Below are 27,504 nucleotides of genomic sequence, written 5' to 3'. Positions count from 1 at the left end.
AAAACACTGGCAGCCAATGCCAGACCTATTGGCTTTGCCAAAGCTTATTTAAAATCTGTCTGCTGTTTCCGTGCCTACCAGAAATGCTGCCCTCTTCATAAATGTTATGTTGTGTTTATTTGTATATCTCCCTAATCACCCGAGAGAATATCCAGGCGCCTGGGCTGGTGTGTAAGTGTGTGGTCCCCAAAGTGCTTATACGAAGAGGCATGTCTTCAGCGTCTTGCAGAAGTTAAGAAGTGAGGAGCAGGCGGCTATGATGTGTTGAGGGAAGTCATTCCATTTCTTGGGTGTGAAGTAGGAGAATGAGCGATCTCCAGGTTTGCTTTTGCAGATGTGGGAAATGTGTGCGAGTGAGGTAGAGCATAGGTATCTGGTGGGTTTGTAAAAATGTATGTGGCTGTTCAGGTATTCTGCTCCTGTGTAGGGTTTTGTATGCTTGTGTGAGAACTTTGAATTGGCTGCGCTTGTGAGTGGGGAGCCAGTAAACCTGCTTGAAGTGCGATGTGATGTGGGTGCAGCGTGGGAAGTCAAGTACGAATCTTGCATCAGTTGTTCTGGATGGTCTGGAATCTCTGTAGGAATTGTGTGGAGATTCCGGCTTAGAGTGTTGCCGTAGTCTAGCCTGCTGGTGATGAGTGCTTGCGTGACAGTCCGTTTGGTGTTCCAAAGCAACCATTTGAAGATGGGAGCAGTAAGTGTACACTGCATTGACTTGAGCCGTCATGATGAGCTTCTCCGCTAGGACGATCTTTAGATTTCTTGTGTGGTCTGTAGGTGTTGCTCCTAGCTCTGACGTAGACTAATACACAGAGAAGAGTGTGGAAATGAGATGAGTCCCCCAACCCTTTCCACCTTATCCCAAAATATTTGTATTTTTTCCTTTCCATTGCTGGATTTTCTTTTCCTTTATTAACAATGCTGCTTTTTGCTGTGCTGTTTCTTTTGGTGAACCGCTTTTTCTTTTCCCTCATTTGTTTACATTCTTGTTGTTAGGACATTATCACAGAAGATGCTGGTGAGGTTCTCCCTTTTGCCACAGAGCCCTCAATGGTAAAGGAGTAATTGTGTGGTGTGAAGTGGAATTCTAGCATCTGATTGCTTTTAGAGCTGCAGTGATGATATTGTGTTCATTTGAACTTCACTTAACTAACGTTGCATCAGTGTCTTACTAAAGAAATAGTACTGATTTTGACTAACACAGGGCTAACGTTTGCAGCTCTCCACTGCGCAATATTTGTTAGTGTAACAAATTTCTTCTTTTACAACCGATTCTGTTGATTTCTTTTACATTCTAAACTTTCAACCAGACAGTTGTGTATTTCGCAGTAGCAACAATTCGCTGCATGAAGCTTGAAAAAAACCATTTAGTTGTTTACGTTTACGCTTTTCACCATTCATAAGCCGCTGTTCTTTCTTATAACTCTAAACCTTATTTGTTCACTACTGAAGTGGCCTATTTGGCATTCTAGCAACATCTTTAATAGCTTTTATTGAACCAAGTGCGAGGAAGACCTTTTCGGATTAGGTCATTACATCATCACTATATGCCACGTTTGGGAACGTTTTTCTCTTCTACCTATATTTATTTGTGGTATATTTTCCAATTTGGTGAATTTGCTGACACAGCGCCCCTTCAAGATGCAAAAGTACTGCCGTTAGTCAAATTTTTTTAATTGTTCATCAGTTAATCATTGCAGCAATTCAGTCCAAGAGCAACGAAAAACAACGTTAACTGATTAATTTATTTATTCACTGCAGTTCAATATTCTTTTCATTTACAGCAGCCATAATCCTATATGCGGTCATGCTTTTTGTTTTTTAAGGGGGAACTGAACATGGATCTCAGGTACCACTTCTCAAATTTGTCAGCGAAAATCTGTATTGTAACGGGTGCTGTAATAAGCAGAAGATCAAGTGCCTCCTTGCAATTTTTTTTACCACTGGGTCAACTCTTTCTTTTAGAGCTGGTGATACCATGGGCAGAACAATGACACATGCAGTAGTGTTTCTCCGACTAGGTCACCTCATATGCTGCATATGCCAGAATCAGCTGTTGATTTCCAGTTTGTTATTGAGCTTTGCTTTTGTTATTGAGCTTTGCCATTGAGCTTATGGACAGTACTCATAATCATGTCCTGCGTTCTTTTGGTTCAACTTAATTTAATCGAGAAGAAAGAGTTGACCGAAGTTTTGGTTCTCCAGTATTGGATCTTTCATAGATTCACATGCTTGAATCATCCCCATCGTCGAGGTGGGAGCCTCACGTTAACTTCAAATGCACATAGCAGTAAGTGTAACACACTAGGCCCTAATGGCCCAAATAGGCACTGTTATAGCCTATCCATGTTCTTTTATAAAAAAAAAAAAAAAAAAAACTTGAGCTACAGCCAATCAGGCGTCAGCACCCTTTAGAACACTCCCAACAGAGGCTGTTTCCCTCATATTTTCTACTGCACGTTGTGTGAAGGGAGTCTCCCTGAGCTCTGCTCAGTTTGTTCTTCTGACAGGAATATTTCTCTCAGAGAACCCGGCTTTTCAGTGGACAGAATGTCCCAACAAACTAAAAAAGGACTTTTCAGAGACTGTGGCAGTTGTGGGAGGAAAAGGCTTCACATTGATGACCCCCACAAGAAATGCATCTACTGCCTGCATCCAGATCATAAGGTGAAAGACTGTAAGATCTGTCACACCTTCAGTCATAAAACCCTGAACATCCGAGAGGGTAGACTTTTATTGTGGTTCCAAAAACAGAAAGCCATGGAGAATCCTTCTTCTGATGAGAGTGAAGCTTCTTTACACGCTACTCACTCCCTAAAAAGGCCTGGAGGGGTGGAAAAACTGCCTACAGCGCCTCCAAGAAAGGTGGCGAAGAAATCTAAATATCTCTCTTTGGAGAAATATAAACACCAGGAGAGTGCTGACCCGGGGTCAGAGACCCACTTAAAGCTCTCAAAAAAGGTTCACTCAGAGCCTACCACACCTTTGGGGGAAAAAAGGCACCCACAAAAAGTGCCTCTCAGTCCCTATCACCAGGGAGGGAGCCAGGAAGATTCTCCTCAGATTCTGTCAAAAAAGGCCGTCGACGTTTACCACGGTGGTGTCCCCCATGATTGTTACATCAATGCCACTTTCATCGATGACGGTCATTACCGCAAAGATTTACAAAAAGGCGTCTTCGTTGACGAGAGAGAGGTCGGAGGCCTTGTGTTGCATCCATTGACGGTGGCACTCCCGTCGACAAAACACCAGACGACTAGGGCCAAGAAGGTACCGTCGACGAGTATACTGTAGACGGCAGTACCTTCGACGAGAGAACAGTCGACGAAAAAAAACGTCAACAGGTGAAGAACCATTGCCGATGAAAACTCCGACAACGAGGACATCGTCGGCGGGAGAACTGTCAACGAGGAAGACGGCAGTTTCGTCGGCGCAACCGTCAACGACGACACCATCTTCAGGGGATTTCATGGCTCAGCAAGACTTAGCAAGATTTCTTCCTCTTCCTTTCATTACTGTGGGAGAGAAGACATCTCCAATCCTCCTGATGCATATATCCCCAAGCAAGGTGTTGCTGTATCCTCCTCAGCATCTCTTGGATGATGACGACGACGTCTATTCTCAGGATAAGGGGATGATTGATGCAGCCAGAAGTCAGTCACAACACCATGTCAAATGCCAGGACCTGGATTACAATGATGATGGACTAGAGCAGCACACCTATTCGTCAACTAGAGTCCAACCGGATCCATCATACCCCATGTTGGAGACAGAGGCTTCTTTTCCCATGCCTAGATCTTTAGTGTTGATCTCCAGGGTATGTTGCAGGATTATATCGAAGATTTCCGCCATCACTAACGGCGACTCCGTCCAGGCTGTACATTCCGCAGATGGATCTGCAGGCTCCAGTCATCCGGGGATGCCACACAGAAGCATTCCGTTTGTTCAACCACAGGATGATCATAACTCCACAGACGAGGAGAGAGAGGAAGGTGAGTTACCGGAGACAACTCCTAGTGAGTGGGATGAATAACTCATCCCTACACCATCACCACCACCAGCAGGACCAGTGGATTCACCCCCGGCGGACGTAGGGGGCTTCCATAATTTAATGGAAAGAGCGGGCAAAAGATTTTAGCTACCCATTATTTCCCAGGAAACTTATTGTTTCCTATACGACTTTAAAGAGACATCAAAGAAGTCGGTTAGGGCTATTCCTATAGTGGATTTTTTATGGCAGGAAGGATTGAAGGTTATGAAAAATCCAGCTACGATACCTTCCCAGATGCCGCGGCTAGAAAAGAAATATAAAGCCACTGAAAACACTCTGGCCTGCTTGGTAACCCAACCGAAGCCGGATTCTGTCATATCTCAGGCGGCGCAACATTGCTCGAAGAATCCTTCAACGCCAGTCACATCACCCCCAGACAGAGGGGGGCAGCGTTTGGACAACATTGGGAAGAGGTTCTCCTCGTTGGCAGCGGTTACAGTGAAGCCAGCTAACTCGTTGGCCATCCTGGGCAGGTATGACCGCCAAATGTAGGCAGACATATGTCTTCTTATATAGACCTTTTGCCTGAGGATGCCAAACTGGAGGCAAAGAAGGTATTACAGGAGGGTGAGCGGATTGCAACCGAGGTCATCGATTGTGCAATTGACATTTCACTGACAGGTTTCAGACAGCTAGCAGGTGCAGCGGTCTTGCGCAGACAAGGGTGGCTGAAGTCTACTTCTTTTCGCCCGGAAGTTCAGAGTAGAATTCTGGACATGGCGTTTGATAGGGAAAGCCTTTTCGGGAAGCATGTGGATGAGATGCTACAATCTATAAAGGCCGATACAGATATGGCGAAATCCCTTGGTACGTTACAGTACAGGAAACAGCCATTTTGAGGTGCGAGAGGCAGAGGAAGTTACTCCTTTCGTGGTGGTTTCCAACAGTATAGAACACAGTACCAGTCATCTCCAGCAGGACTTCGACAACAGTGGGAACAGCATCAGCAGCACTATTGGTTGCCACTTACCACAGCGTATAGACACCCCGCAAAGGGAAGATCTGTTGCCCGTGGCAGAGATACGGGTAGAAAGCAATGACAGGACATCCATGCCAGCTACCAACACTACCCAGATGTCGAAAATTGGGGGGGGGGGTCGCATCACTCACTTCCTTCTGTGGTCAAGCATAACATCCGACAAATGGGTGCTGGATATAGTGGCCAAGGGGCATACTCTGGAGTTTATACGAGAGCCACCAAATATCCCTCCGTCAGGTCCGCCACCTCCACGATTAAACCAACTCCTCAAGGAAGTGTATGTAATGTTGCGCAAAGGGGCAATAGAACTTGTTCCAACTCTTCACAGGAACCACGGCTTCTATTCACGCTTCTTCCTAGTAAAGAAGCCTTCAGGAGATTGGTGTCGTATTCTAGACTTAAGATCCCTGAACAAGTTCCTGAAGAAGCAGTCATTCTGTATGGTAACGCTACAGGACATCCTACGCCTCTTGAATTCAGGAGATCACATGACATCCCTAGACCTCCAGGATGCGTATTTCCATATCCCAATACATCAAAACCATCGCAAATTTCTCAGGTTCAGGGTAGCTGGTATGCATCTGCAGTTTCGTGTCCTCCCATTCGAATTAAAGTCGGCCCCCAGAATTTTTTCAAAGATGTTAGCTCCAGTAGCAGCTCACCTTCGCCAGTTGGGCATGCAAGTTTTTCCCCTATCTCGATGACTGGCTCACCAAGGCATCCTCAAGGGCTCAGGTGGTAGACCATACAACCGCTTGCCTCCAGTTCTTCGAGGATCTCGGTCTTACCATCAGTTATCACAAGTCACACATTCATCCCACACAGAAACTGAATTTCTTGGGGGCAATACTGGATACAATCCAAAGCAAGGCATACCCGTCTCAAGAGAGAAAACGAAAGCTCTCCAGCTTGGCCCACAAGCTATCGACAAAAAAGTTTGTTTCAGTTCGATCCTACAAGTCATTAATGAGAATGATCTCCTCATGTATTCTGCTGACCCCAAATTGCTCACTACGTATGCGGCCTCTACAGGAGCAACTGGATGCTCAGTGGCTTCAGGTGCAGGGCTCCTTCAAGGATCAAATTCTTATCACACCAGCAATGCGAGCTGCCATGACTTGGTGTCCAGCAGCCTTACATTTCTTCCACAAGTACCTTGCAACATAGTAACAACAGATGTGTCCCTCGAGGGATGGGGTGGCCACCTTCAGGATCTGCGAATAAGTGGGTCATGGACTCAAAAAGACACACAGTTTCACATAAACCAGCTGGAGCTCAAAGCAATAGATCTGGCTCTAAAGGCTTTTTTACCAAGAATTTGAAACTCGGATGTTCTGATTAGGACGGACAATACCACAAGCATGTTTTACCTAAACAAACAGGGCGGCACAAGGTCCTTACAGCTCTCACAACAGGCTCAGAGCATTTGGAAATGGGCCATAAGAAACAACATTTATCTCAAGGCAGAGCACTTGCCAGGGCAGACCAACGTCCTAGCGGACACTCTGAGCAGGACGGTTATCCCGTATCATGAGTGGGAGCTCGATCAAAAAGTTCTCGACCAACTCTTCCGGATGTGGGGCAGACCAAATCTCGACCTATTTGCCACATACAAGAACAAGAAATGCCCATATTATGCAAGCTGGCTTCCCCAAAAAGCGTCGTGGGGGAATGTGTTTTTGATGAGATGGTCAGGGGTCTATGCCTACGCTTTTCCTTTGATCCCACTCATCCCCAGGGGGATCAGCAAGATGAAGGCAGAAGGATGTCGCCTCCTGCTAGTAGCACCCAGGTGGCCCAGGCAAGTGTGGTTCACAGAACTCCTCATGATTTTGGAACAGCCACATGTTCTACTCAAACAGACGCCAACCCTGTTGACCAGGGCCAGGTCAGGCATCCTGATCCGTCATCTCTACACTTGTCGGCCTGGCTCCTGAATTCAATGAATATGCCACTTTAGACATCTCATCAGAATGTTGGGAAATACTAGCCAAGGCCAGAGCGGACACCACCAATAAGACTTATAGGCTTAAATGGAAACGTTTTTGTTTGTGTCCATCCTGTCTCTTCGCTCCCTTACTTGCTACACTTGGCAAAAACAGGACTTACATATTCCTCCATTCGAGTGCATGTAGCAGCAATTTCAAGATACCGCCGATCTCAGAACACTACCTTGTTATATTCTACTAGGATTGTGAAGCAATTTCTTAGGGGTCTTTTTTGAGTTTTTCCACCGGTGCGGAAACCCCCACTGTTATGTTCCCTAAACGTGGTATTGGGACAACTCATGAGAGCCCCTTCCAAACCAATCCACAGGGCTGAACTGAAATTCATCTCTTGGAAGACAGCGCTGTTGCTGGCTCTTACTTCGGCCAAAAGAGTAAGTGACGTACAGGCCTTCACCATCAAAGAGCCTTTTCTTCAATTCACCCCTAATGGGGTAATTCTTATTACAAATCCTAAATATATTCAGACGGTACCCTCAAATTTCCATTTGAATGTGCCAGTGATTTTAAAAACCTTTTTTCCTAACCCGCAGACGGTAGCGGAAAAAGCATTGCACTCGCTGGATATTAAGAGGTGCTTGAAATTTTATTTTCAAAGAACACGGGACATCTGAAAGTCAGACCAGTTATTTGTAGCCTTTGTGGGTGCGAGGAAGGGTTCCCTGGTATCTAAACAGACTATTGCCAGGTGGATCGGGCTAGCAATACAATTCTGTCATGCCCAGGCCGGAAAGAAGCTACACAGCAAGGTTAAAGCCCACTCTACAAGGGCGGTGGCCATGTTAGCAGCACGGGAGTGCCCTTGCAGCACATTTGCAGAGCAGCTACATGGTCCAGCCAGCATAAATTCACAAGACACTACTGTCTGGAAGAGACGAATAAGATGAACACGGCGGTTGGGCAAGCAGTGCTGCGGTATCTATTCTGTTAAGGTGAGCCTCTCTGGTCATCCCACCTTCCACTTAAAGGGTATGTGGACTACGTTTCCTTAATCTGGTCAATGTTAACTTTTCTGGTTATGATGATTTCTGTTATTATTATCATTATTATTATAATTATCTTCATATTTATTGTGGTGTTTATCATTATGATTATCGTTATTATTGTTATCTTCATGGAAATATTTATGTATTGCTATCCAATTAGCTAGGAGTAGAATTACTACTATTATTATCATTATCATTATGATTATACAGCTATTACCTAGTTAAGCAATATTACTGCTCGCTACTCTAATTCAACCATGTGAATCTATGAAAGATCCAATACTGGAGGAGAAAATTGGTTACTTACCTGTAACTGTGGTCCTCCAGTATTGGTATCTTTCATAGATTCACATGCGACCCACCCTCCTCCCCACAGAGGCTCCCCTTATAAATGAACTTTCTGCTTCACACTTGTATTAGAAAATCTGAGGGAAACAGCCTATGCTGGGAGTGTTCTATAGGGTGTTGACGCCTGACTGGCTGTAGCTCAAGTTTGGTTCTTTTTTTATAAAAGAACATGGATAGGCTATAACAGTGTATATTAGGGCCTAGTGTGTTACACTTACTGCTATATGCATTTGAAGTTACCATGAGGCTCCCACCTCGACGACGGGGATGATTCAAGCATGTGAATCTATGAAAGATACCAATACTGGAGAACCACGGTTACAGGTAAGTAACCAATTTTCTTACTGCAACTTTACGATAATGTTCCCAGCATTTTTGCTATGTCTCATTAATTATTTCTTGGCCGTGTTTCTAGATTCTTTCAGTATTTGAGTAAGATGGATTTTATACAGCATATCTCAAACAGTGAGTTACCATGTCAGCACAGACACACTGGGTCTTGTGTCAGTCAAAAAAGTTTGTTTGATCTTTACAGTCGTAGAACTGTGAGCGTGTTAAATGTTGCTGTTTTGCAGGAGATTTAGTCACAACTAGTCCATGTCGAAACTGTATTTTTCTCACCAGGTTTGAGGAGTGGTTTAATCCCCCCTGGCCTCAGTTTGACCCTTTTTAACATGATAGATCTAGTGTAGTGATTCTCGCTGTAAAAGAAGGAACTTAATATAGTTTCTTCAACCTTTGCTGACTGGGGTGGTAGAGGCCTGGCCTACATCATCAGTAACCTGTACAAGAGATCATGATTTATTAGTCTCAGACTTGCAGCTTTACCTTTAGGGGATACCCTCCTTACATCAGCCAGATTTTCTCTAATCATCAATGAACATTTCCTTATGTATCCTTACATACGTTAACTAGTGAATTCCTTTATTTTTAGACCACCGTTGCTCATTGACATGCTGAAAATAGTAGATGGTATAATTTTAAAGTATTGCAGTCAAGCTATCCTTTTTCATTCTTGGATAATTAGATGGCTGAGTGGATACCAGTATATGGACTGTGCTACGAGTTGGAAAGATATTGGAAAACCTTTCCGGAAGCTTGCACTTAATTACACTTTTTGTAAAACACTGTATCTTTTTTTATTTTACATAATACTTGTGCCAATGTTTGATTTAATAATGAATCTGGATCCATTTAGTAAGCTGTAAAATGCACTTGAAGTGCTTTCTTCCTGTATTTGTCGGGATAATACTGGATTTTGTTTAGATTTCCGTTTTTATCAGACGTTTTCTTTGAAGTATCAGCTGGTGATAAAATATTAGTTAGGTGATAACCTTGAACTGGTCCGAGTAAGGCACGGATCGAAATACCACCACTGGAACCTGTTCTTTGTGGCTGTAACGGTGACCGTAAAGGATTGAAAGTGATTTGGACTTTCTAACTGTAGGCATTATTAGGTGATCAAGCATGTAGTGCCTTATTTAGAATTTGACGGATAGAGTACTCCTGTCTGCCAAAACCATGATTCTCCCGTTAGGTTTTGATTTGGGATAACTACATACCTCGACTCCTTGGCAGAACAGAGTACAGTCTGCTATACACTAAATGAGGCCCTTGGTCTCCTAACCAGGTAGTTAGGAATACCAAGCAGAGTCAATTTAAAATTCTTAAGTCTTAGAGGGTGGAAGAAGCAGTTTTACTACAACAAAACGCTGTTTGTTACTATCAACTTTTGAGATTCTGCTGGACTTATTTTTCTAAACCTCTTTAAGTCTGTTTTATTTGCAACGTTTTGTGAGCCTTATTCTTACTAGCTGTTCTCAAAATTATGATCTTCATCATATGAAACAGGAAATTACATTATTGGAAGACAGGAATGGCAGTCTAGAATTCCACTACAGCAACAAATTTGAAAAATAAAATGTTGCATGTCTTTAAACTTTTACTTAACAAGTTCACTTGATGATAATGGCCTTCTCTGTCAAATCGATTCCCAACTCTATTACAGACTTGTTCATCATTTGGGCTGCTTCCTTTCCTACATGGAAAAGAATTTTCATAAAATTGGCAAACATATCCTTAGCCTGGAATCCGCCAGACCTAAAAATCGTATAACTGTATGGTATGTCTAATGATTTTATAGCAACCAATAAAAAACAGTTTGTGTTTTTTGATATAGTGCTCCATACTGAGGTTTTTGCTGTCTCAAAGTATTCTAAATAACAGCTGTTACTATTATGTAGTTTGATGATACTCAGTTCATTAATCTCAGAAAGACGGATGGAGTTGACCTTAATAGATTGTGGTGTGGCCTGCAAGTCATAGCAGATGTCAAGTGTTTAACTCACTTAGCGTATTATCTAATGGATTTACTAACTCTAATAAAAATAGCAGTCATACTACTTCGATTGGTGTTCTGCTACCACCAGTGTGAGAATGGCATTACCACTGAGACTGCAATTTTTGATAGCCCTGCTGCTACCACTAAATGAGTCCGATTGCCACAACTACAAGCGCAGTCTCTAGGTTTACCGCATCCAATAATACTGCACTGTTTCTGAATTTACTATAACAGATACTGACCATATTCTTAATATTTGCATTGCTACTACCAATAATTCTAGTACTGCTGCCACTACTAGTACGCTTCTGATTGTACTACTACTCCCTCTACTGTAAGCAGCTGTACTGTTACCAGTAGGATTAATGATAACTCTAGTAGTAGTAATGCCAGCAGTAATGATATTAACAGTAATACTGTACTTGTATCTGATAGAAACTTCTAGTTGCAGATTCCTTACCTTAGAATTTCCCCCAGGCATCAGACTGGATCCAGAGATATTTCTTTAAACAGTACCCCTGCTCACCATCAGGTGTCGTGGGACGACTCCACTGGCGTTGTGATGATGTCGCTGTCGTATATAGGCGCCATCCCCGTTTGCTGACGTCTGTTCTTTTCTTTCTGCGCCAGCCTACATGCCCATCCGGAGAAGAGCTACTCCTAGTCATTTTTTGACTAACTGCAACACTTTTGTCGAATACTCTTTTCTGAGTTTTGAATGCATTGTGGAATGTCCCGGAAGACCGGTTTTACACCCTGTGACTCCTGTCACCGAATGATGTTGGTGATGGATCCGCATCATGTCTGCCTTTGGTGTCTTGAGCGCGACCATGACCCAAAGTCGTGCTCAGAGTGTCGGGCCATGAAACTGAAGTCATGCTCAGTGTCGCTCCCGTTCGAGAAGAAGGTCACGAGACCGACCGCTGAGTCATCACCACTCCTCTTCCTTCAAGTCATCGGGACGATCGGGTCACAAAAAAAAGAAGTCGAAGAAGGCCAAACGTTCTTCAACTTCACCACGTTGCTCGGACGACGCAAGGCGGGAAAAGCGTCGATGCTCTGGGCCCCTCTGCCTTTGGAGTCTGCGTCTGAGTCAACCCTGCTCCTCCCCGACTTTCCGGGAGCCGGTGCCACTGCTGCCCAGCTGAAAGAGCTCTATGAGGCCATGTGCCTCATGTTTGGGCAGACTGACCCGTTCTCTGTGCCTTCAGGCCCAGGAGAGTCGGTGAGGGCCCTCTTGAGTTCCACATCCACGGCTTTGTCCCCAGCTCCGGTGGCACCTCCAGATCTGTTCTTGGATCCATCCCGACGCTGGTCGTGCCAACGCAACCTTCCCTGGTATCGGGACAGACGTTGACGCTCCCAACGCCGGTTGGACCCGCATATGACGTCGATCCTAGACTTATCACTGACAAGCCTGTACGGCATTGCTGGACACCGATTCCATTTTCCATGGGCTCTCCTGTACCCAGGGCGGATCCAGACCCTTCTTTCTATTGGTATGTGTATGGGGATAGTGTAGAGGGGTCACTGGACAGGATTTGATCGACGCTAGTGGACTAGATACTTCTCCTGATGCTGGCATGCTTTCTCCCCGTACAGTGGCTACGGAGCAGGGAGCTTCATACTCCATGGTGGTAAGAAGGGCTGCTAAGGTTTGGGACCTTGAGATTCCTTCTGTGGAGGTCAGGACTAACCTCCTGACTGAGGTGCTTCAGCCTGGGGCTTCCAGTTCGGAACCTCTCCATGCCTTTAATGAAGCCCTTACGGATGTCCTACTGGGTACCTGGTCCAAAACCAGCACAAGGGCTCTTGTGAATAGGACGGTTGCCGACCGACCCAAAATTCCTGACCCAACATCCTGTGCCTGAGAGCCTTGTGATCCAGGCTTCTTCATCATCTGGTGCATTCCCTTCTGCTCCCCCAGATAGAAAATCAAAAACTCTGGATAACCTTGGAAAGAAAATGTTTTCTTTCGCCAGTCTAGTGATGCGGTCCGTGAACACTGCATGCCGTTTGGGCCGATACTCCCATAATTTCTGGGATATGATCGCGCAGGTGCTCCCTCGAGTCCTGGAGGAGGCCCGGGCGGTGCTCTCCCTAGCTGTTACTGACAGGAGAGATGCAGCAAAGTTCATGATTCATTGTGGACTGGATACGACAGACTCGCTGGGTCGAACAGTTACATCGACAGTGGCCTTGAGGCGCCATGCCTGGTTGAGGATGTCTGGCTTTTCAGGGGATACCTCCACTGCCTCGAAGCCTTCCTAATCCGTTGGAACATCCCGGGCCAGTCGACGGCAGGATTCACCGTCACCTGCCCTACTGGGAGTCCATCACCACGGACAGGTGGGTGTTGCAAATTGTCCAAAGGGTCTATTCCTTCCCCTTTGAGACTTTCCCTCTGACAATGCCACCATCATACGATCATCTGTCGGAGGATCATTTGGCACTTTCTGCAAGGAAGTCAAGACTTACTTGGCCGAGGGAGCCATAGATAGGGTCCCTGTGCCAGAAGTAGGTTGTGTTATTCCTGCTACTTTCTGGTGACAAAAAGGACAAGGGCCTTCACCCAGTCCTAGATCTCAGACCCCTCAATCTCTTCCTCAAGAAGGAGAAGTAAAAAATGCTAACTCTAGCTCAGGTCCTCTCTGCCTTGGACGCTGGAGACTGGATGGTAGCGTTGGACTTGCAGGGTGCCTATTTCCACATTCCCATCATGCTGGCCCACAGACATTACCTGCAGTTTATGGTCGGCCACAAGCACTTTCAGTTTACCGTGCTTCCCTTTGGCCTTACCAGCGCCCCTCGGATGTTCACCAAAGTGATGGCAGTGGTCGCTCACGTTAGAGGTTTCAGTCTTCCGCTACCTTGACAACTGGCTGTTGAAGGCGGGCTCACCCAGGCTGTCTTCTCCCACCTCCAGACTATGGCAGACCTCCTGCATTCGCTGGGTTAACTATAAACGTGCTGAAGGCACACCTGGCTCCATCTCAGATGCTCCCTTTCATCTGAGTTGTTCTGGACACAGTGCAAATTAGAGACTATCCTCCGGAGCAGGGAGTCCAGGATATTCAGGCTATGACACCAATGTTTCAGCCTCCATGCTCGATTTCGGTGAGAATGACGTTGAGGCTGCCAGGCCTCATGACCTCCTGCATCCTGCTGGTGACCCATGCCAGATGGCATATGCGGGATCTGCAGTAGGACCAGACGTTCCAGGGGATGGTATTACTTGGGTATCTATTCTAAAATACGGAATCTGTAGCTAGAAGTCTCTACCGAATGAACAAGTTTCTTACCTTTGGTAACTCACCATCTCCCACCAGTGCTCCAATCTCTCCAGTAGTATTGCTTAAGCTTTGCATGTCTCCTAGATAAGTCTGGGCTGCTCATCCACAGCTACCTCTAGAGAGCCCTGGCTTCCTAGACACTGTCTACACCTCACTAATAGGGGATATCCTGGACCTGGTATAAGGTGATAACACCATAGGTGCTCACCACACACAAGGCTAGCTTCCTTCAGTAGGCTTATCATCCCCTATACCAGTTATGGCTACTAAGGGGACATCTTCCTTTGCAACTGTCAAATGCAGAGCAGCAGAAACTCTTGATTTACTTTTACCCACACAGGAGGCTTTATTACCATTTACTGAGGTCTTAACATAAGTTTTGATGAGCACTTGGCTAAGCTTAGATTGTGCCCTCCACTAAACAGGCAGATTGCACGAAGGCACCAGCCAGCCCCTGTAGATCTGGATTGTCTCATTCAGCATCCAACTCCAAAGTTTTAATAGTACAGGCTTCTACAAGTCGTACATATCTGAATGGTTTTCCAGGCACTCCACGTGAAGGTTTGGTCTTCAACAAGTTTGGTCTTACGATCAGTAAATACTTTGTCTTGTGGGAAGGTATTGTCATGGTATGTGAGATTAAGTTGCTGATGTTTTACTGGCAATAACCAAGGATAGTCGGACAATCTTGCAAAAATGTGGTTAGGGATGGGCAGGATGCTGCAAACATTTCTATAAAATCTGGACTAGATCCAACTGATTGTTTGAGTAGAGCCATGGGGACCACTGTTGTGATAACATGGCATGTTTGGATCCTTTCAACTGTTTTTTCCACAGATGTCCACAATTCTTAAATGGATTTGCCATTTGATGACTCTAGGATGTTTGGGAGAAAGCAGATACAGCCCTTGCCCCACCTAGAACTGACAGTTGTGGCAGAGGTCTCCTTACTGGGTTGGGGAGGTCATCAGTTGGACAAAGAGATAAGAGGACTCTGGTCTCTGGTGGAAGCTTATCTTCTCATAAATATATTGGAGTTTTGGGTGATCGATTGGCTTTAAAAGCTTTTCTCCCAAGGATCAAAGAGCAACGAGTGCAGATATTCAAAGACAGAACAACCGTCAAGTGGTATTTCATCAAACAGGGCGTAGTGGGTTCATGTTTCTTTGTTTGGAAGATCTTCGTTTTTGGGAGTGGCTGAGCAATCAGGGCATATCGCTGATAGTTCAACACCTGGCGGGATCTTTAAATGTCAGAGTGGACAAACTCAGCCAGCACTACCTAGTAGGATCACGAATGGCATTTGTGCTTGGAGGATTCTTCCAAAGATGGGGAGCACCATGGCTTGCTCTGTTCGCCACCGCAGAGAACATGATGTGTCAAGAATTTTGCGCTTTGGAGTGTCAAGAGAGTCCTCTCAAGGAGACGTCTTTCACCTTCACTGGGCTCAGGACTCCTGTAGGCCTAGCCGCCACTACTTCTCCTGCCCAGAGTGCTCAACAAAATCAAGAGAGACTGGGCCCAAGACGTCCTTGTGGCTGCAGACTGGGAGAGGAGAGTGTGGTATTCAGAACTTCTGACTATGAGCATCAGTCCTCTATTTCAGCTGCCTCTGTGAGAGGACCTCCTGGTACAAGCAATAGGGACAGGTTCTGTGCCTGAGTGGGTTACAACTCCATGCATGGAGATTGGGTGGAGGTAGTTGTTAACTTATGATCTTCTTCCAGAAGTTCTTGGTTTAATTCTGGCAGCCAGGCACCCATCTACATATACTGTTTATGATAGACATTTGAAGAAGTTTGCTTCCATTTCTGATACTCTCTTGTTTTGTCACTGGCTCTGCTAGGTCTGGCTGTAGCTACAGTTAAAGGTTATTTAGGTTATTTTGTCTTTCTTACATTTACCCGATCAACCGTAATTTTTTTTAAATGCCTGTTGTGGCACATTTTTGAATGGGTTGGTCCATATGTTCCCTCTGTTTTTTTTATAATGCCACAGTGGGATTTAAATCAAGGTTTGGCTTATCTAATGTGCTTACCTTTTGCTGACTCTGAAAACTGAGTTCCTTACAGCCATTACGTCTGCTAGTTGAATAGGTGAACTTCATGTTTTGTCATCAGTGCCTCCTTATGTTTCCTATTTTCCTGATAAGTTGGTCCTTCAAACAAGAGCAGCGTTCCTTCCTAAAGAAGTCACACCGTTTCATGTAGGTCCCTCACTTTATCTTTTTATGCACTGCCTCATCCTACAAAGGAAAAGGATCACCTTGATCCCAAGTGAGCTCTCAGTTTTTATTTGGGGAGAACTAGAGAATTTTGACAGGGTGAACAACGTTTTGTCGGATTCATAGAAGTAAAACAAAAAAGGGAAGATTGTCAAAAAAGGACAATTGCTTGGTTGATTGCCCTTTGCAGTAAGTTCTGTTACAGTCTGGCCAGAAAACAGCCTCCAGAGGGGCTGCATGCACATTCAGCTAGGGCTGAGGTTGCTACTACTACTGTGGATTGAGTTGTACCGGTGTTATAAATATGTCAGTCTGCAATATGAGCATCTTTGCAGTTGTTCACCAAGCATTATTATTATTTAGATAGGTCAGGAGAGAAGAGTGTTTGCCCAGTCTGTCCTGAAGATGTCCTAGTTTGAGTCTGTCCATAGACCCACCTCTTAAAATGTACTGCTCTGGTATCTATTCAAAAGATGAGGAATCTGCAGTTAAAAGTCACTTTCAGAAGAACAATTACTTATCTTTGGTAACGCCTTTTCTGGTAGAGACTCTATCTGACCATAGTTTCCCCCACGTGCCCTCCCACCTCCCCGTTCTGTGGAAAGGACTCATGCAGAAGTTTATGTTGATAAATATTTACAATTCTGGATATCTACGCTCAAAACATGTAGACTAAACATAAACTTTTGGTATGGGCGAAGGGCACAAAGAAACTGATGCCAGCGTGAGCAAGTGACATATATGTATTGAAGCTTACATCACAGACGCATGAAATGGAATCGCACACAGAGCCATGATGTAACATGATGCCACCTGTCTACGCTGGAGAACATTGCCATGCAAATGTTTCCGGATCTAGTCTGATGCCTGGAGGTATTCAAAATGTGAGGCATCCCCATTTAGATAGCATCTCTACCAGAAAGCTTCCTCTTTCCCCGTTTCTTTTAGAGTGTAGCTTTGTTGGTCAAGCCACATAATCAAAAATGGACTAAGGACAGCTAATGGAAAAAAATCTATTTACCTTTGTGGGTATGCTCCCCTGGGTTACAAGAGTGCTCCATTACAGCTCACAGAGTTAACCCTCTCCCTAATAGCTCAGTGAGTTAATTTCCTAAACATGGTATGTATATTTTTCAGAGTTTTTGGGGTTACCACCGATATTTCTCTCCATCTTTAAAAGTATGATTTGTGACTGATTCTATAAGAGCTGAATCTTGTGTCCTCTACAGTGTCCCACTGCTTGCTTGCGCGAATAGTCTGTTTTTGAAGTGAACCCATGTCAAGAATCCAGTGATAAATACATTTTCTGTAAAAAAACAAAAAAACTGGAGAAATTCTATCTTTGCTACCTGATTCTGTCTTTAGATAGTTCTAATGTTAAAGAACATTTTCATATTGTATTTGGACGAACCATTTGAGGTTTTGAGGTGGTGCAGGTGATGGGTTGCCTCTTCATACTGATATTGTTTTAAATGATTTGTTTTAAATGTCATTCAATTTTCTTTGGAATGTATTTTGTTGAGCGTCTGTTACCTCGACTCTGCGGGGTCATTCTGCCTGATAGTTAAAGGTGTCTGCCATTTCTACTCAAAATTGGTTGATACTGCATTCTACACGCTGAGCAGGACACGCTCTACAGAGCAGAAAAATCAGACTGCTCGGGCCAATCACTAGGCATCAGGCGCCTTGTCTAACATTGCACCGTGATGCACTGCTAGGCCAATTTGTTTATTCATTCAATGTGAACACATGTTGTTGAAGGTATTTGACAACTTAGTAGCTTAGCAGCACACACCCTGCCCAGCCTGGCTCACAATGATGTTTTGTCTAAGCACAGAGCAATTGTAAGTACACTGTTTATAGGAATAATGCAGCGCCTCAGTGTACACATGTTGGCACCAGGACCTCTAATGTGCTTGGCTAATACATTTTAGTGGGGTGATGCTAGCACCAGCACTAAAATGCGTTAGTCTGACCCCTAATGTGTGGTAACTTGGCATGGCTGAACGGGCAATTAAAAGTAAAATCTCTGCAGTTGTCAAGCTCTAACCATGCAGTTTCCTTGGACAAATTTTGCCAGAGAAGTAGGAAGTCGGGCGGTAAATACATAATCCCACATGTCTACTGTACTAATAATGCTCTGGGCAAAAACCAAGCCCTGCGGTATCAGTGGTTCCCCAGCAGTGTTACTGCACCAAGGATATACCATAGCCTGCAGTATGAGGGCGAAAGTCACTGTTAGAGACATTATTTTTCTCTGTACAGAGATTTAAAAAATGTGTTCACTTAAATGTTGGAATAGTTTGACTTTATTATGAGGCAGGCATAATTAGACATCTCTGTTTTCAATGTAATGCATTGTGAATAATGTGAGGGCTTACAAGAGTCCTGAGATGGCAACTATGTAAAATTCATTGTTAGTCAATTGAAATTTGTGTCTTTCCTTCTGTTTCCTCCTCAAAGCAGTATAAATCCGGGTTAAGGATATCGAGACAGGTACAGCATCTTTCTGTCCTTGGTAGTCTATTCATTTAAAAAAAAAAAAACATAATGAAAGCGGCTTACACATTGCCATGTTTGCCTGGCTGTTCACAAACTGATGCTTTATTATTGGTTAACACGATTTTTTAAAAGTTTTGCAAGCCTTTGTGTCCCTGCTATTTATTTTTTTTAATTGCAAATTGCTGTCACTTAGAAGTTGAGCTAGCTACATTGTTATCCCTAAGCGATTATATCAAGTATTTTATGAGGCTTGGTGCTATTGTGAGCGATACTGCTGGTTCCCCATAGAAAAGGTTGCATAGCAAACAGCTTGTTCATAGCTAACGTGCTGCATGATGTAAATGCGGTTATTTCATCTTACCTGTAATGTAATAACTTACTAAATGTTTCATATATCTGCACGTGCATATATGTAGATAGTGTTTATTTTCGCTTTATTTTCCATCTGTCTTTCATTTCTCAGTAATATTGCATCGTTTATAGAATCCAATGCGTGGCCTCTTAAATCGGAACCTCTACCTGAGTCAGAAAGTAGACTAATGTGGTTGTTTGGTCCCTTTGAAAAATATCGGGTTTAAGTAAAATGTGGTTTTGAAAGGAGACATATTTTACTCACCAGAAGGTGGAAATTTAACATGATCTCTGATGTGGATTTTAAGGTATTGGTTGAAAGAGTGATGGTGTGCCCTCCTGATGTGCTGTTGTTCATAAGTGATTTTGTCAATTTTGCACCCTTTTCAAATACTTTATCCAGTTTGGCTGATGTTCTCAAGAGACATGATGGATCATTGTGGGCACACTTTGTCATGGAGATTGTTATTTTCTTTGTTTTAGAATACAGTAGTCATTATGCTTTTATATTCTTTGATAACGTATTCAGTCAAATATTGTAACTGTCGTCCTCTGAAGCCTACTAGAAGTCTTGGCATCTGAACAGTTTTGGTGAAGGTTGTTGGGAGGGTCCTTCCTCAAATAGGCGTGTCCCCTACCCTTGGTTCTCTCCCAAGGTCATTAGCTTTTTATTTTATTTCTTTCATGGGCTTTAACTAGGACACTGAGTGGACATATGCATGATTCCATAAAGCTTAGAGTTTTTCCAAGAAATTAGCTTTGAGGAAGAAGCTTCTTCAGAGCTAACTGTTGACTGTTGCCATGACAAGGTTTATGCAAGGGTTGTAATTCATTCTGGATTAAGATTTGTTTGTTATAAGAGACTCCTTTACTGTTATCAACTTTTAATTAAATGAACATGGATGTGGTATACATCCTGTTTGCTTTATGATTTGTGCCTCTCTTCACTGCCCATCAGTCACCTTTTTATTACTCTGTATTAGGCTTTGTTTTTCCCCTTAAACTTTGATGACTAGTAGTTTAGACTTTTTGTCTGCCGTACTTCCTTTAGTGATTTGGAAATATCCTGGTGATTATGGATAACTTTACTACATTGCATCATCCGAACAGGCATTGAGAATCTATCTAGATGTGGCATCATGTTCTAACAGCACAGATCTCTTTAGTTTACTCTGTCATGGTAGATATGTGTATGTAAACTCATAGCTTGACAGGATCAAAGGTTTCTATATACGAGACATACCATCTTAAAGGTAGCATTCCAACATGGGTAAGTTTCTCAGAGTTATTCCTTTCTTTATCCCCCTTTAATCAGTTTTTTCTTTCTGTATGTTGCTGGAAGGGTTGCATGCTTCTATGTATGATGGTTTTCTTTAATCTTGGAGGTTATTACGGCTTTACTGACCTAGCTTATTTGTTCCTATAAAGACCTAATGGCAGTGTTGGTTAAGATGATTAGATTAGCATTGTTATTGACAATGCCTTTAATTATCCACTCATATAAATTCTTTCTCACAAACTTACTGTTAATTATTGCATTTTAAGCTATGTTTACAATTCGTGTCAATTTAGTTGTATTATGTCTGACTCCCCCTTGTACAGCACTGTGACACCTGGAGTGATTTGATTCACAGTAATAAACTGTAAAATACATATGTGCACATATATGTCTGTAACATGGTGTGTGTCCCTGCCTTTCTCCAGGTTATCTGTCTGCTAACGAGGGTTATTTCGAGTTGGAGTACAGGTGGTATCGCAAGTTAACTAGTGGTCCTGTCCACACTAAAGTGGAACTTAACATCTGCTGTTGCCCAGTTTATCTTTATTTAATTTTAACAATAGAGAAGTGCTGTAATCAGTGTTTGTAGTTGTTTATGACTCACAGTTCACATTTGTAACTTTTCACCTGAGTAGCAGATTTGTCCATTTTATCTTAAACATCTGAGGACATTCTATGGTGTACTTGTTTCTCACTATGATTTGTCAGTTGATGTTGTGATTCCCTATTCTGTCTTGGTAATGGAAACAAGTCCCTTTCAAAATGTTTTGGCTCATTTTTATTGGCATTTTTATATGTCCTCCCGCTCTGACTCTCTTGATTATTAAAGTGTCAGCTGGTGCTTCGGATCTGTTATTTATAGCCTGTCAAACATTACTTCTTTAGTAGACTCCTAGACCAATTAACCTAATTGATCTCCAGCTATAATTTAAGTATGCTTTGCTGCGAAAATTTGCACGTCATAATTTGAATCTATGTAGGGTCAGTCTTGAATCCTCTGAAGGTGACAAGAAAGGACTCTCCTGGATCTCTCCTGGATCACACCAAGAAAGTAGTTGGTTTAGGTAGTTTCTTGTTCATGCCAGATCTTCCTTTTTTCCCTTCTGTTGTGTACCTATTGCCTGAGTTTACTTGGATCACAAAAACAGCCAACCTTTTCCAAGGCTATTTGTATCTTCTTTAGTCATCTCTTACAAAAGAGGCCCAGCTAAAAGAACTACCACAGAATGGATAGAAAAATGGATTTTCCAGTTAGAAAAACCCTCACCCATCAGGATTACCCCATGGTGGCATGCTTCATCATTGGGTTTCTTCCTATTCCGCTACGGAACGGGCGTGCTATGACCTACGGGATACGTGGGAGCACTGATGTAGTCTTGTCAATGTGAATCACAGGAGGGATAGGAGTGGTGGGGTCTTGGGTGAATTAAAAATACCTGTCTCCTAGTAATTCCAATGATTTAATACATCTCTTGGAGGCGGTATGATTAAAAAGGGGATGCAGAATTCGGGGATGTAATGTACCTGACTTCCTAGTCTACATGTTTCGGAGCCTTACCCCTAGGCTCCTCTTCAGGACCAAGGTGGACTCCCTGGTGCCACTCCTTGTCTGACTACCTCTAATGAAAGCATAAATAATACCTATCGTTTATGGTGTCCGTCATTGATACCTGTGGAAATACAAAGAGAGGCATAGTTCTCATAGCCCCCATTTGTAAAGGGCCGCTATATATGTTGTTTGTGTGTGTGGGGCCACCTATTTGCAAACTGCACCCCACTTGTGGGAAACAGCACTCGTGAATATCAGGACTGAGAGAATAAAGTACTCCCACAATCAACAGTACAAGACATACTACATTTAAAACTTTTAAACATGTAAACACGTTTGGTGTGTTTCACGTATTTACATCTTTACATCCCCCACTTCTGCAGCCCCTTTTTAATTATACCACCTCCAAAAAATCTATTGGAATTACTAGGAGTTACTGTAGCAAAACGGGAAGAAATCCAATGATGAAGCATGCCACAAGGGGTAACACTGGTGAGTGAGGGTTTTTCTAACAGGAAAATCAATTTTCCTATCCATCCTGTGGTAGTTCTTTTAGCTGGGCCTGTTTTGTAATGTTATATAGGCTATAAGGAGGACAGACCCAGCCCCACAACCTCTTTCTCCCTCTTTGTTTTTGTACATCTCTTCTGGTACACATAAATGTTACTTTGCTCATCTCCTTGATCTTATTTCTATCTAAATAATACACCACTGCTGAGGATATATCTGAGGCTTTTCAAAAACATGTTTCCTGGAGAGAGAGATGCCGGCCCACCACATTGGCCAGGACAAACATGTACCTTTTGTGAGCACATGCTCTGTGTTCACAAACTACCCGCCAGCACGTTTGCTGTAACCCTGCCTTCAATTACCTTATTACTACTGGGTACCCAAAAAGATGGAAACATGAAGGGACCAAGTAAAAAGAAAAAGTTCATCCACCACTATGAAATCAGTGCTTTGGTTTGACAGTCTCCTTAATGTTACAAACGTCCACACACAATCCCAAGTTTTTAGTGTTCCAGCGAATAATTTGGGAAATAGCAAGATTTCTCTTCCAGAAAATACGCTTCTCTTCGAGAGAATAATTTAAAGTCTTTGGAGAACTTAATAAATTTAATGAAATTTGAAAAGTTTGCAGAAGTAGGGTTGAGAGAGAAAATAACCTGTAAATTGACTTTGAAAACTTATTTCTCCAGGAAATTATCTTCATAAAAACAATTAGCAAAACGTCAACTTGAAAATTGTAGTTGTTAGCAATATATTTTGCTGAGAAAAATCTCCTAGTCTACTTTTTCTAATGGATACTTCTATCTGCAGGTTACTCACTTTTGACGAAACAAGGCCAATTCTTCATTCAGAAAGCTTTGCCGTAGCTATCTGGCACTGGGGCGTGGCACCAGCATATCTCGATTCCGGAACTGGAGTTGAGGTGATGTCACTGGAGCCGTAAAGCACTCAACTTGTTTCCTCAATGTCAGTTCCATTTTTTCCTCATCTTTTGCTGCAGATCCGGGGCTTTGGTGCACTGGAGGTGAAAATGTCACACTCTTAAGTATTCAGGGTTTAAGCCTGAAAAAATGGGATAGCCTAGTGTCCGTTGCAGATCCTCACAGATCCTCGCGACCCTTGTTTATGGTGTTTCAGCTCAAGACACGATTTGTCGAGGTGTGATCTTTGCCTGAAGATTAATCTGAAGGCAATAATAAGAACAAGAGGCCAAACTTTTTATTGCCAAGGTGAGAGGCGACAGGAGACTTTGTCATTGCACTAGATCTATTTCTAGGGCCAGGATTAAATCAAGTCCCCTTCCTGCTCCTCCCCCTTATCAACATGTTTGAGGAGGTAAAAGGTGTCCCCACAAAAAGAAGAAGCACTCCTCATCTAGAAGATCCACATCCAAAGTTGGGACTCCTGCTAAGCCCTCTTCACAGCTCCATTTTCGCCGAAGCCACAGTTAGTGGAGTTGCCCCCTCAACTTGCTTCGCTGACTATACTGACATTACTACCTCCATTGCCTCACCCTATCTCAGTACAGATAACAGTTTACCTTGAGTGATCAGACCCAGGAACAGATTCAGCATCATTCCTCCAAGCAATGCTGGAAATATTTGAAAACTTAGCCACTCTCCCACGGCATGCTATCTGGCCCGATAGGTCTATATGGGGTTACAATCAGCTCCCGTCCAACACTGATTGTTCCATTGGAACTGTGTCCTCCAGTGGGTGTCATTCCGGTGCTGCTTCCTTTCCTAGCTACCAGTTCACTACTGGCCGGGAAGTCAAGATTGACGCGCCAACTGATGCTATGATCACACAAGCTACTTTTAACCCCAGTCAAAAAAGTAAGGCAGAGAAGGGATATAAAAAGACTCCTTGAGGAGGAACATTACTGAGTGTTTATTGGGATTGTACTCATAATCATTTTGAATCAGATTCAGCTCAAGATCAGGCCCACACAAAGCTTGAAGTCCCTTCAGTGTCCTTCCCTACTCCCTACCAGATACACAACTTTTCAAGGAACCAGTGGGTTTTGCACTTCTGAAATAGATATAGATACAGCCCCAGCTCCATCAGGAATAGCCTCTCTTCATTTAGTTCTGAAAAAAGTGGCAGCAACATTAGAACTTCCCCTTCCCTCAGTAAAGCATTGTCCTGACATTTTGACAGATGTTCAACAAACATCAATTCCATCTAATGAGCCCTGCTCCCCTTCAAGGAAGCGTTGATAAAGGCAGTGAGTGACACTTGGTCACACCCTACCACTTCTTCAGGAGTGAATAGAGCTATTGCATGTACATACAGGCCAGAACCTAATGTTACATCCTGTCTTTGCCTTCACCTCTCTCCTGAGAGCTTAGTGATTTAGGCCTCATCCAGCACTAGATTAAACCTGAGTGTCTTCCTCCCTTATTCCTTAGATACAGAATCAAAACAATTAGATGGTCTGATACAGACTTCTAGCTGCAGATTCCTTACCTTTGAATTTCCCAGGCGTCAGACTGGAACCAGAAACCTTTTTGTGAGCAGTACCTCTGCACGCTGTCAGGTGTCTTTGTTCAGTTTCGAGCAGCATCGTTGGCGCCAGAAGTGACGTCGCTGTCAGCTGTATAAGCACCACCCAGGCATGCAGACGTCAGTTCTTTTCTTTCTGCACCAGTTAGCTCTGATCCAGAGAAGAGCAAACCTCTCTTTCTTTTTTTGACAGGCCTTTTTATTTTTTTTGAAGAGTATTGAGAGTGTCATCAAGGAAGGTAGGGTTTAAGCAGTGTGGTGCCTGTCACAGCGCCATGTCGGTAACAGACCTGCACTTAGTATGTTTATTGTGTTTCAAGGGCGACCGTGACCCAAAGTTGTGCTCGTACTGCCGGGCCATGGCACCGAAAGCTTTGAGGGAGCGGTCCCTAAAGATGTTTTGTGGTCCAGCAGTCAACGCCGGTTAGCGTGACTCCTAAGAGGTCTCGGTCCCAATAGAGAAGAAGGTCACGGGCCCGCTCCAGGAGCCCCAAATCCTCTTCCTCTCACTCGAGGTTCTTTGGACACTCTAGGAAGAGGCACAAATAAAAGAAGTCGAAACAGCCTTAGACCTCAGCTCATATGTCGGCTGTGCCTCCCCCCGTTTCTGGCAGCTGGAGTGACCCCTTCTCAAGTAAAGGAGTTTTATGAGGCCCAACACTGCGTATTTGAGCCGGTTGACCACTCTAGAGATCCTTCGGGCCCCGTGGGGTCAGAGTACACCCCATCAGGTTTCAAGCCAACGGCTCTGGCCTCGGCTTCGATGGGGTCTAACGGATCCAATCTCGGATCAATCAATCAATCACGAGATTTATAACACGCGCTACTCACCCATTAGGGTCTCAAGGCACTGGGGGGGGGAGCTACTGGTCGAATAGCCATGTTTTGAGGCGTTTCCTGAAAGTCAGGAGGTCCTGGGTCTGGCGCAAGTAGAGCGGTAGGGAGTTCCAGGTCTTGGCGGCTAGGTGAGAGAAGGATTTTTCTCCGGCGGTGGTGCGGTGAATGCGGGGGACGGAGGCGAGGGCGAGGCTGGCGGAGTGGAGCTGGTGGACGGGAGTGTGGAGGGTGAGTCTGTCATTGAGGTAGGCCGGGCCTGTGCTGTGGAGGGCTTTGTGTGCGTGGGTGTGTAGTTTGAAGGTAATCCTCTTCGATACGGGTAGCCAGTGTAGGTCTCTGAGGTGGGCAGAGATGTGGTCGCCACGTGGGACGTCAAGGATGAGTCGGGCAGAGGCGTTTTGGATGCGTTGCATTTTCGTTTGAAGTTTGTCCGTGTTTCCTGCATAGAGTGCGTTGCCGTAGTCCAGTCGGCTGCTGACCAGGGCTTGGGTGACAGTCTTTCTGGTTTCGATGGGATTCCACTTGAAAATCTTGCGGAACTTGCGAAGGGTGTTGTAGCAGGAATAGGAGACTGCATTGACCTGCTGGGTCATGCTGAGTCCAAGATAATTCCCAGGTTTTGTACTTGGGTGGTAGGTGTGGGTGCAGCTCCTAGGGAGGTAGGCCACCAGGAATCGTTCCAAGCGGAGGGGTTGCTGCCGAAGATGAGGATCTCTGTTTTGTCTGTGTTTAACTTGAGGCGGCTTGATTCCATCCAGTTGCCGATGGCATGTAGTCCATTGTGGAGGTAGTTTCTTGCAGTTGTGGGGTCTTTCGTGAGGGAGATGATTAGCTGGGTGTCGTCTGCATAGGATACTATGTTGATGTGGTGGGATCTTGCGATGTTGGCGAGAGGAGCCATGTAAATGTTGAAGAGTGTTGGGCTGAGGGAGGATCCCTGGGGGATGCCACAGATGGTTTTGGAGGATTCGGACAGGTAGGGTGGAAGGTGGACTCTCTGGGTTCTGCCGGAGAGGAATAAGGAGATCCATTCGAGGGCCTTGCCGCGGATTCCGGCATTGTGGAGGCGAGTTCGGAGGGTGTGGTGACAAACTGTGTTGAATGCTGCGGAGAGGTCCAGGAGGATGAGCGCTGCGGTTTCGCCCTTGTCGAGCATGGTCCTGATGTCATCTGTAACAGCAATGAGTGCGGTCTCTGTGCTGTGGTTCTTGCGAAACCTGGATTGGGAGGTGTCGAGCGCTTTGCTGTCTTCCAGGAAGCGGGATAGTTGGCTGTTTACGATTTTCTCAATGACCTTTGCTGGGAAGGGGAGGAGGGAGATGGGCCGGTAGTTTTTGGGGTCATCTGGGTCCGCCTTGGGTTTCTTCAATAGGGCGTTGACGTCGGCGTGTTTCCAACTCTCCGGCAAGGTGGCTGTCTCGAAGGAGCTGTTGATGATGGCACGGAGATGGGGGGCGATGATGTTGTTGAAGATCTGGTGTGGGCAGAGGTCCGAGGGGGACCCGGAGTGGATGGAAGCCATGGTGTTGATGGTGTCTTCATTGTTGATGTGGATCCAGGCGCATAGAGGGTTAACGTTGCTTAGTGCGTTGGGTTCATGGGTGTCTGTGGTTGGCTGGTGGGTCTGGGGTTTGAAGCTGTCGTGGATGTCTTCGATCTTCCGACGGAGGTGAGTGGCGAGGGAGTTGCAGAGCTCCTCTGATGGCGAGGGATCGTAGGAGCAAGGCCTGGGGTTGGAGAGTT

General features: G+C 44.4%; 1 protein-coding gene across 6 annotated transcripts in view; it reads left to right on the top strand.

Moving 5' to 3' along the window:
• KIDINS220 (kinase D interacting substrate 220) overlaps positions 1-27,504 on the top strand; it is a 987,486-nt gene that overhangs the window by 845,652 nt on the left and 114,330 nt on the right. For 2 of the 6 annotated variants that reach the window (XM_069235888.1, XM_069235887.1), the window contains exon 26: positions 997-1,053. The exons of the other annotated variants lie outside the window; for them this stretch is intronic. In XM_069235888.1, coding sequence (XP_069091989.1) covers positions 997-1,053 — 57 coding nt within the window. The remainder of the gene's footprint in view (positions 1-996; positions 1,054-27,504) is intronic. 6 annotated transcript variants of the gene reach the window in all.

Source organism: Pleurodeles waltl, chromosome 5 (genome assembly GCF_031143425.1).
Source record: "Pleurodeles waltl isolate 20211129_DDA chromosome 5, aPleWal1.hap1.20221129, whole genome shotgun sequence".
Classification (NCBI taxonomy): Eukaryota; Metazoa; Chordata; class Amphibia; order Caudata; family Salamandridae; genus Pleurodeles; species Pleurodeles waltl.
The sequence above is the reverse complement of the archived record's forward strand: the minus strand, read 5'-3'. Positions and strand labels throughout refer to the sequence as shown.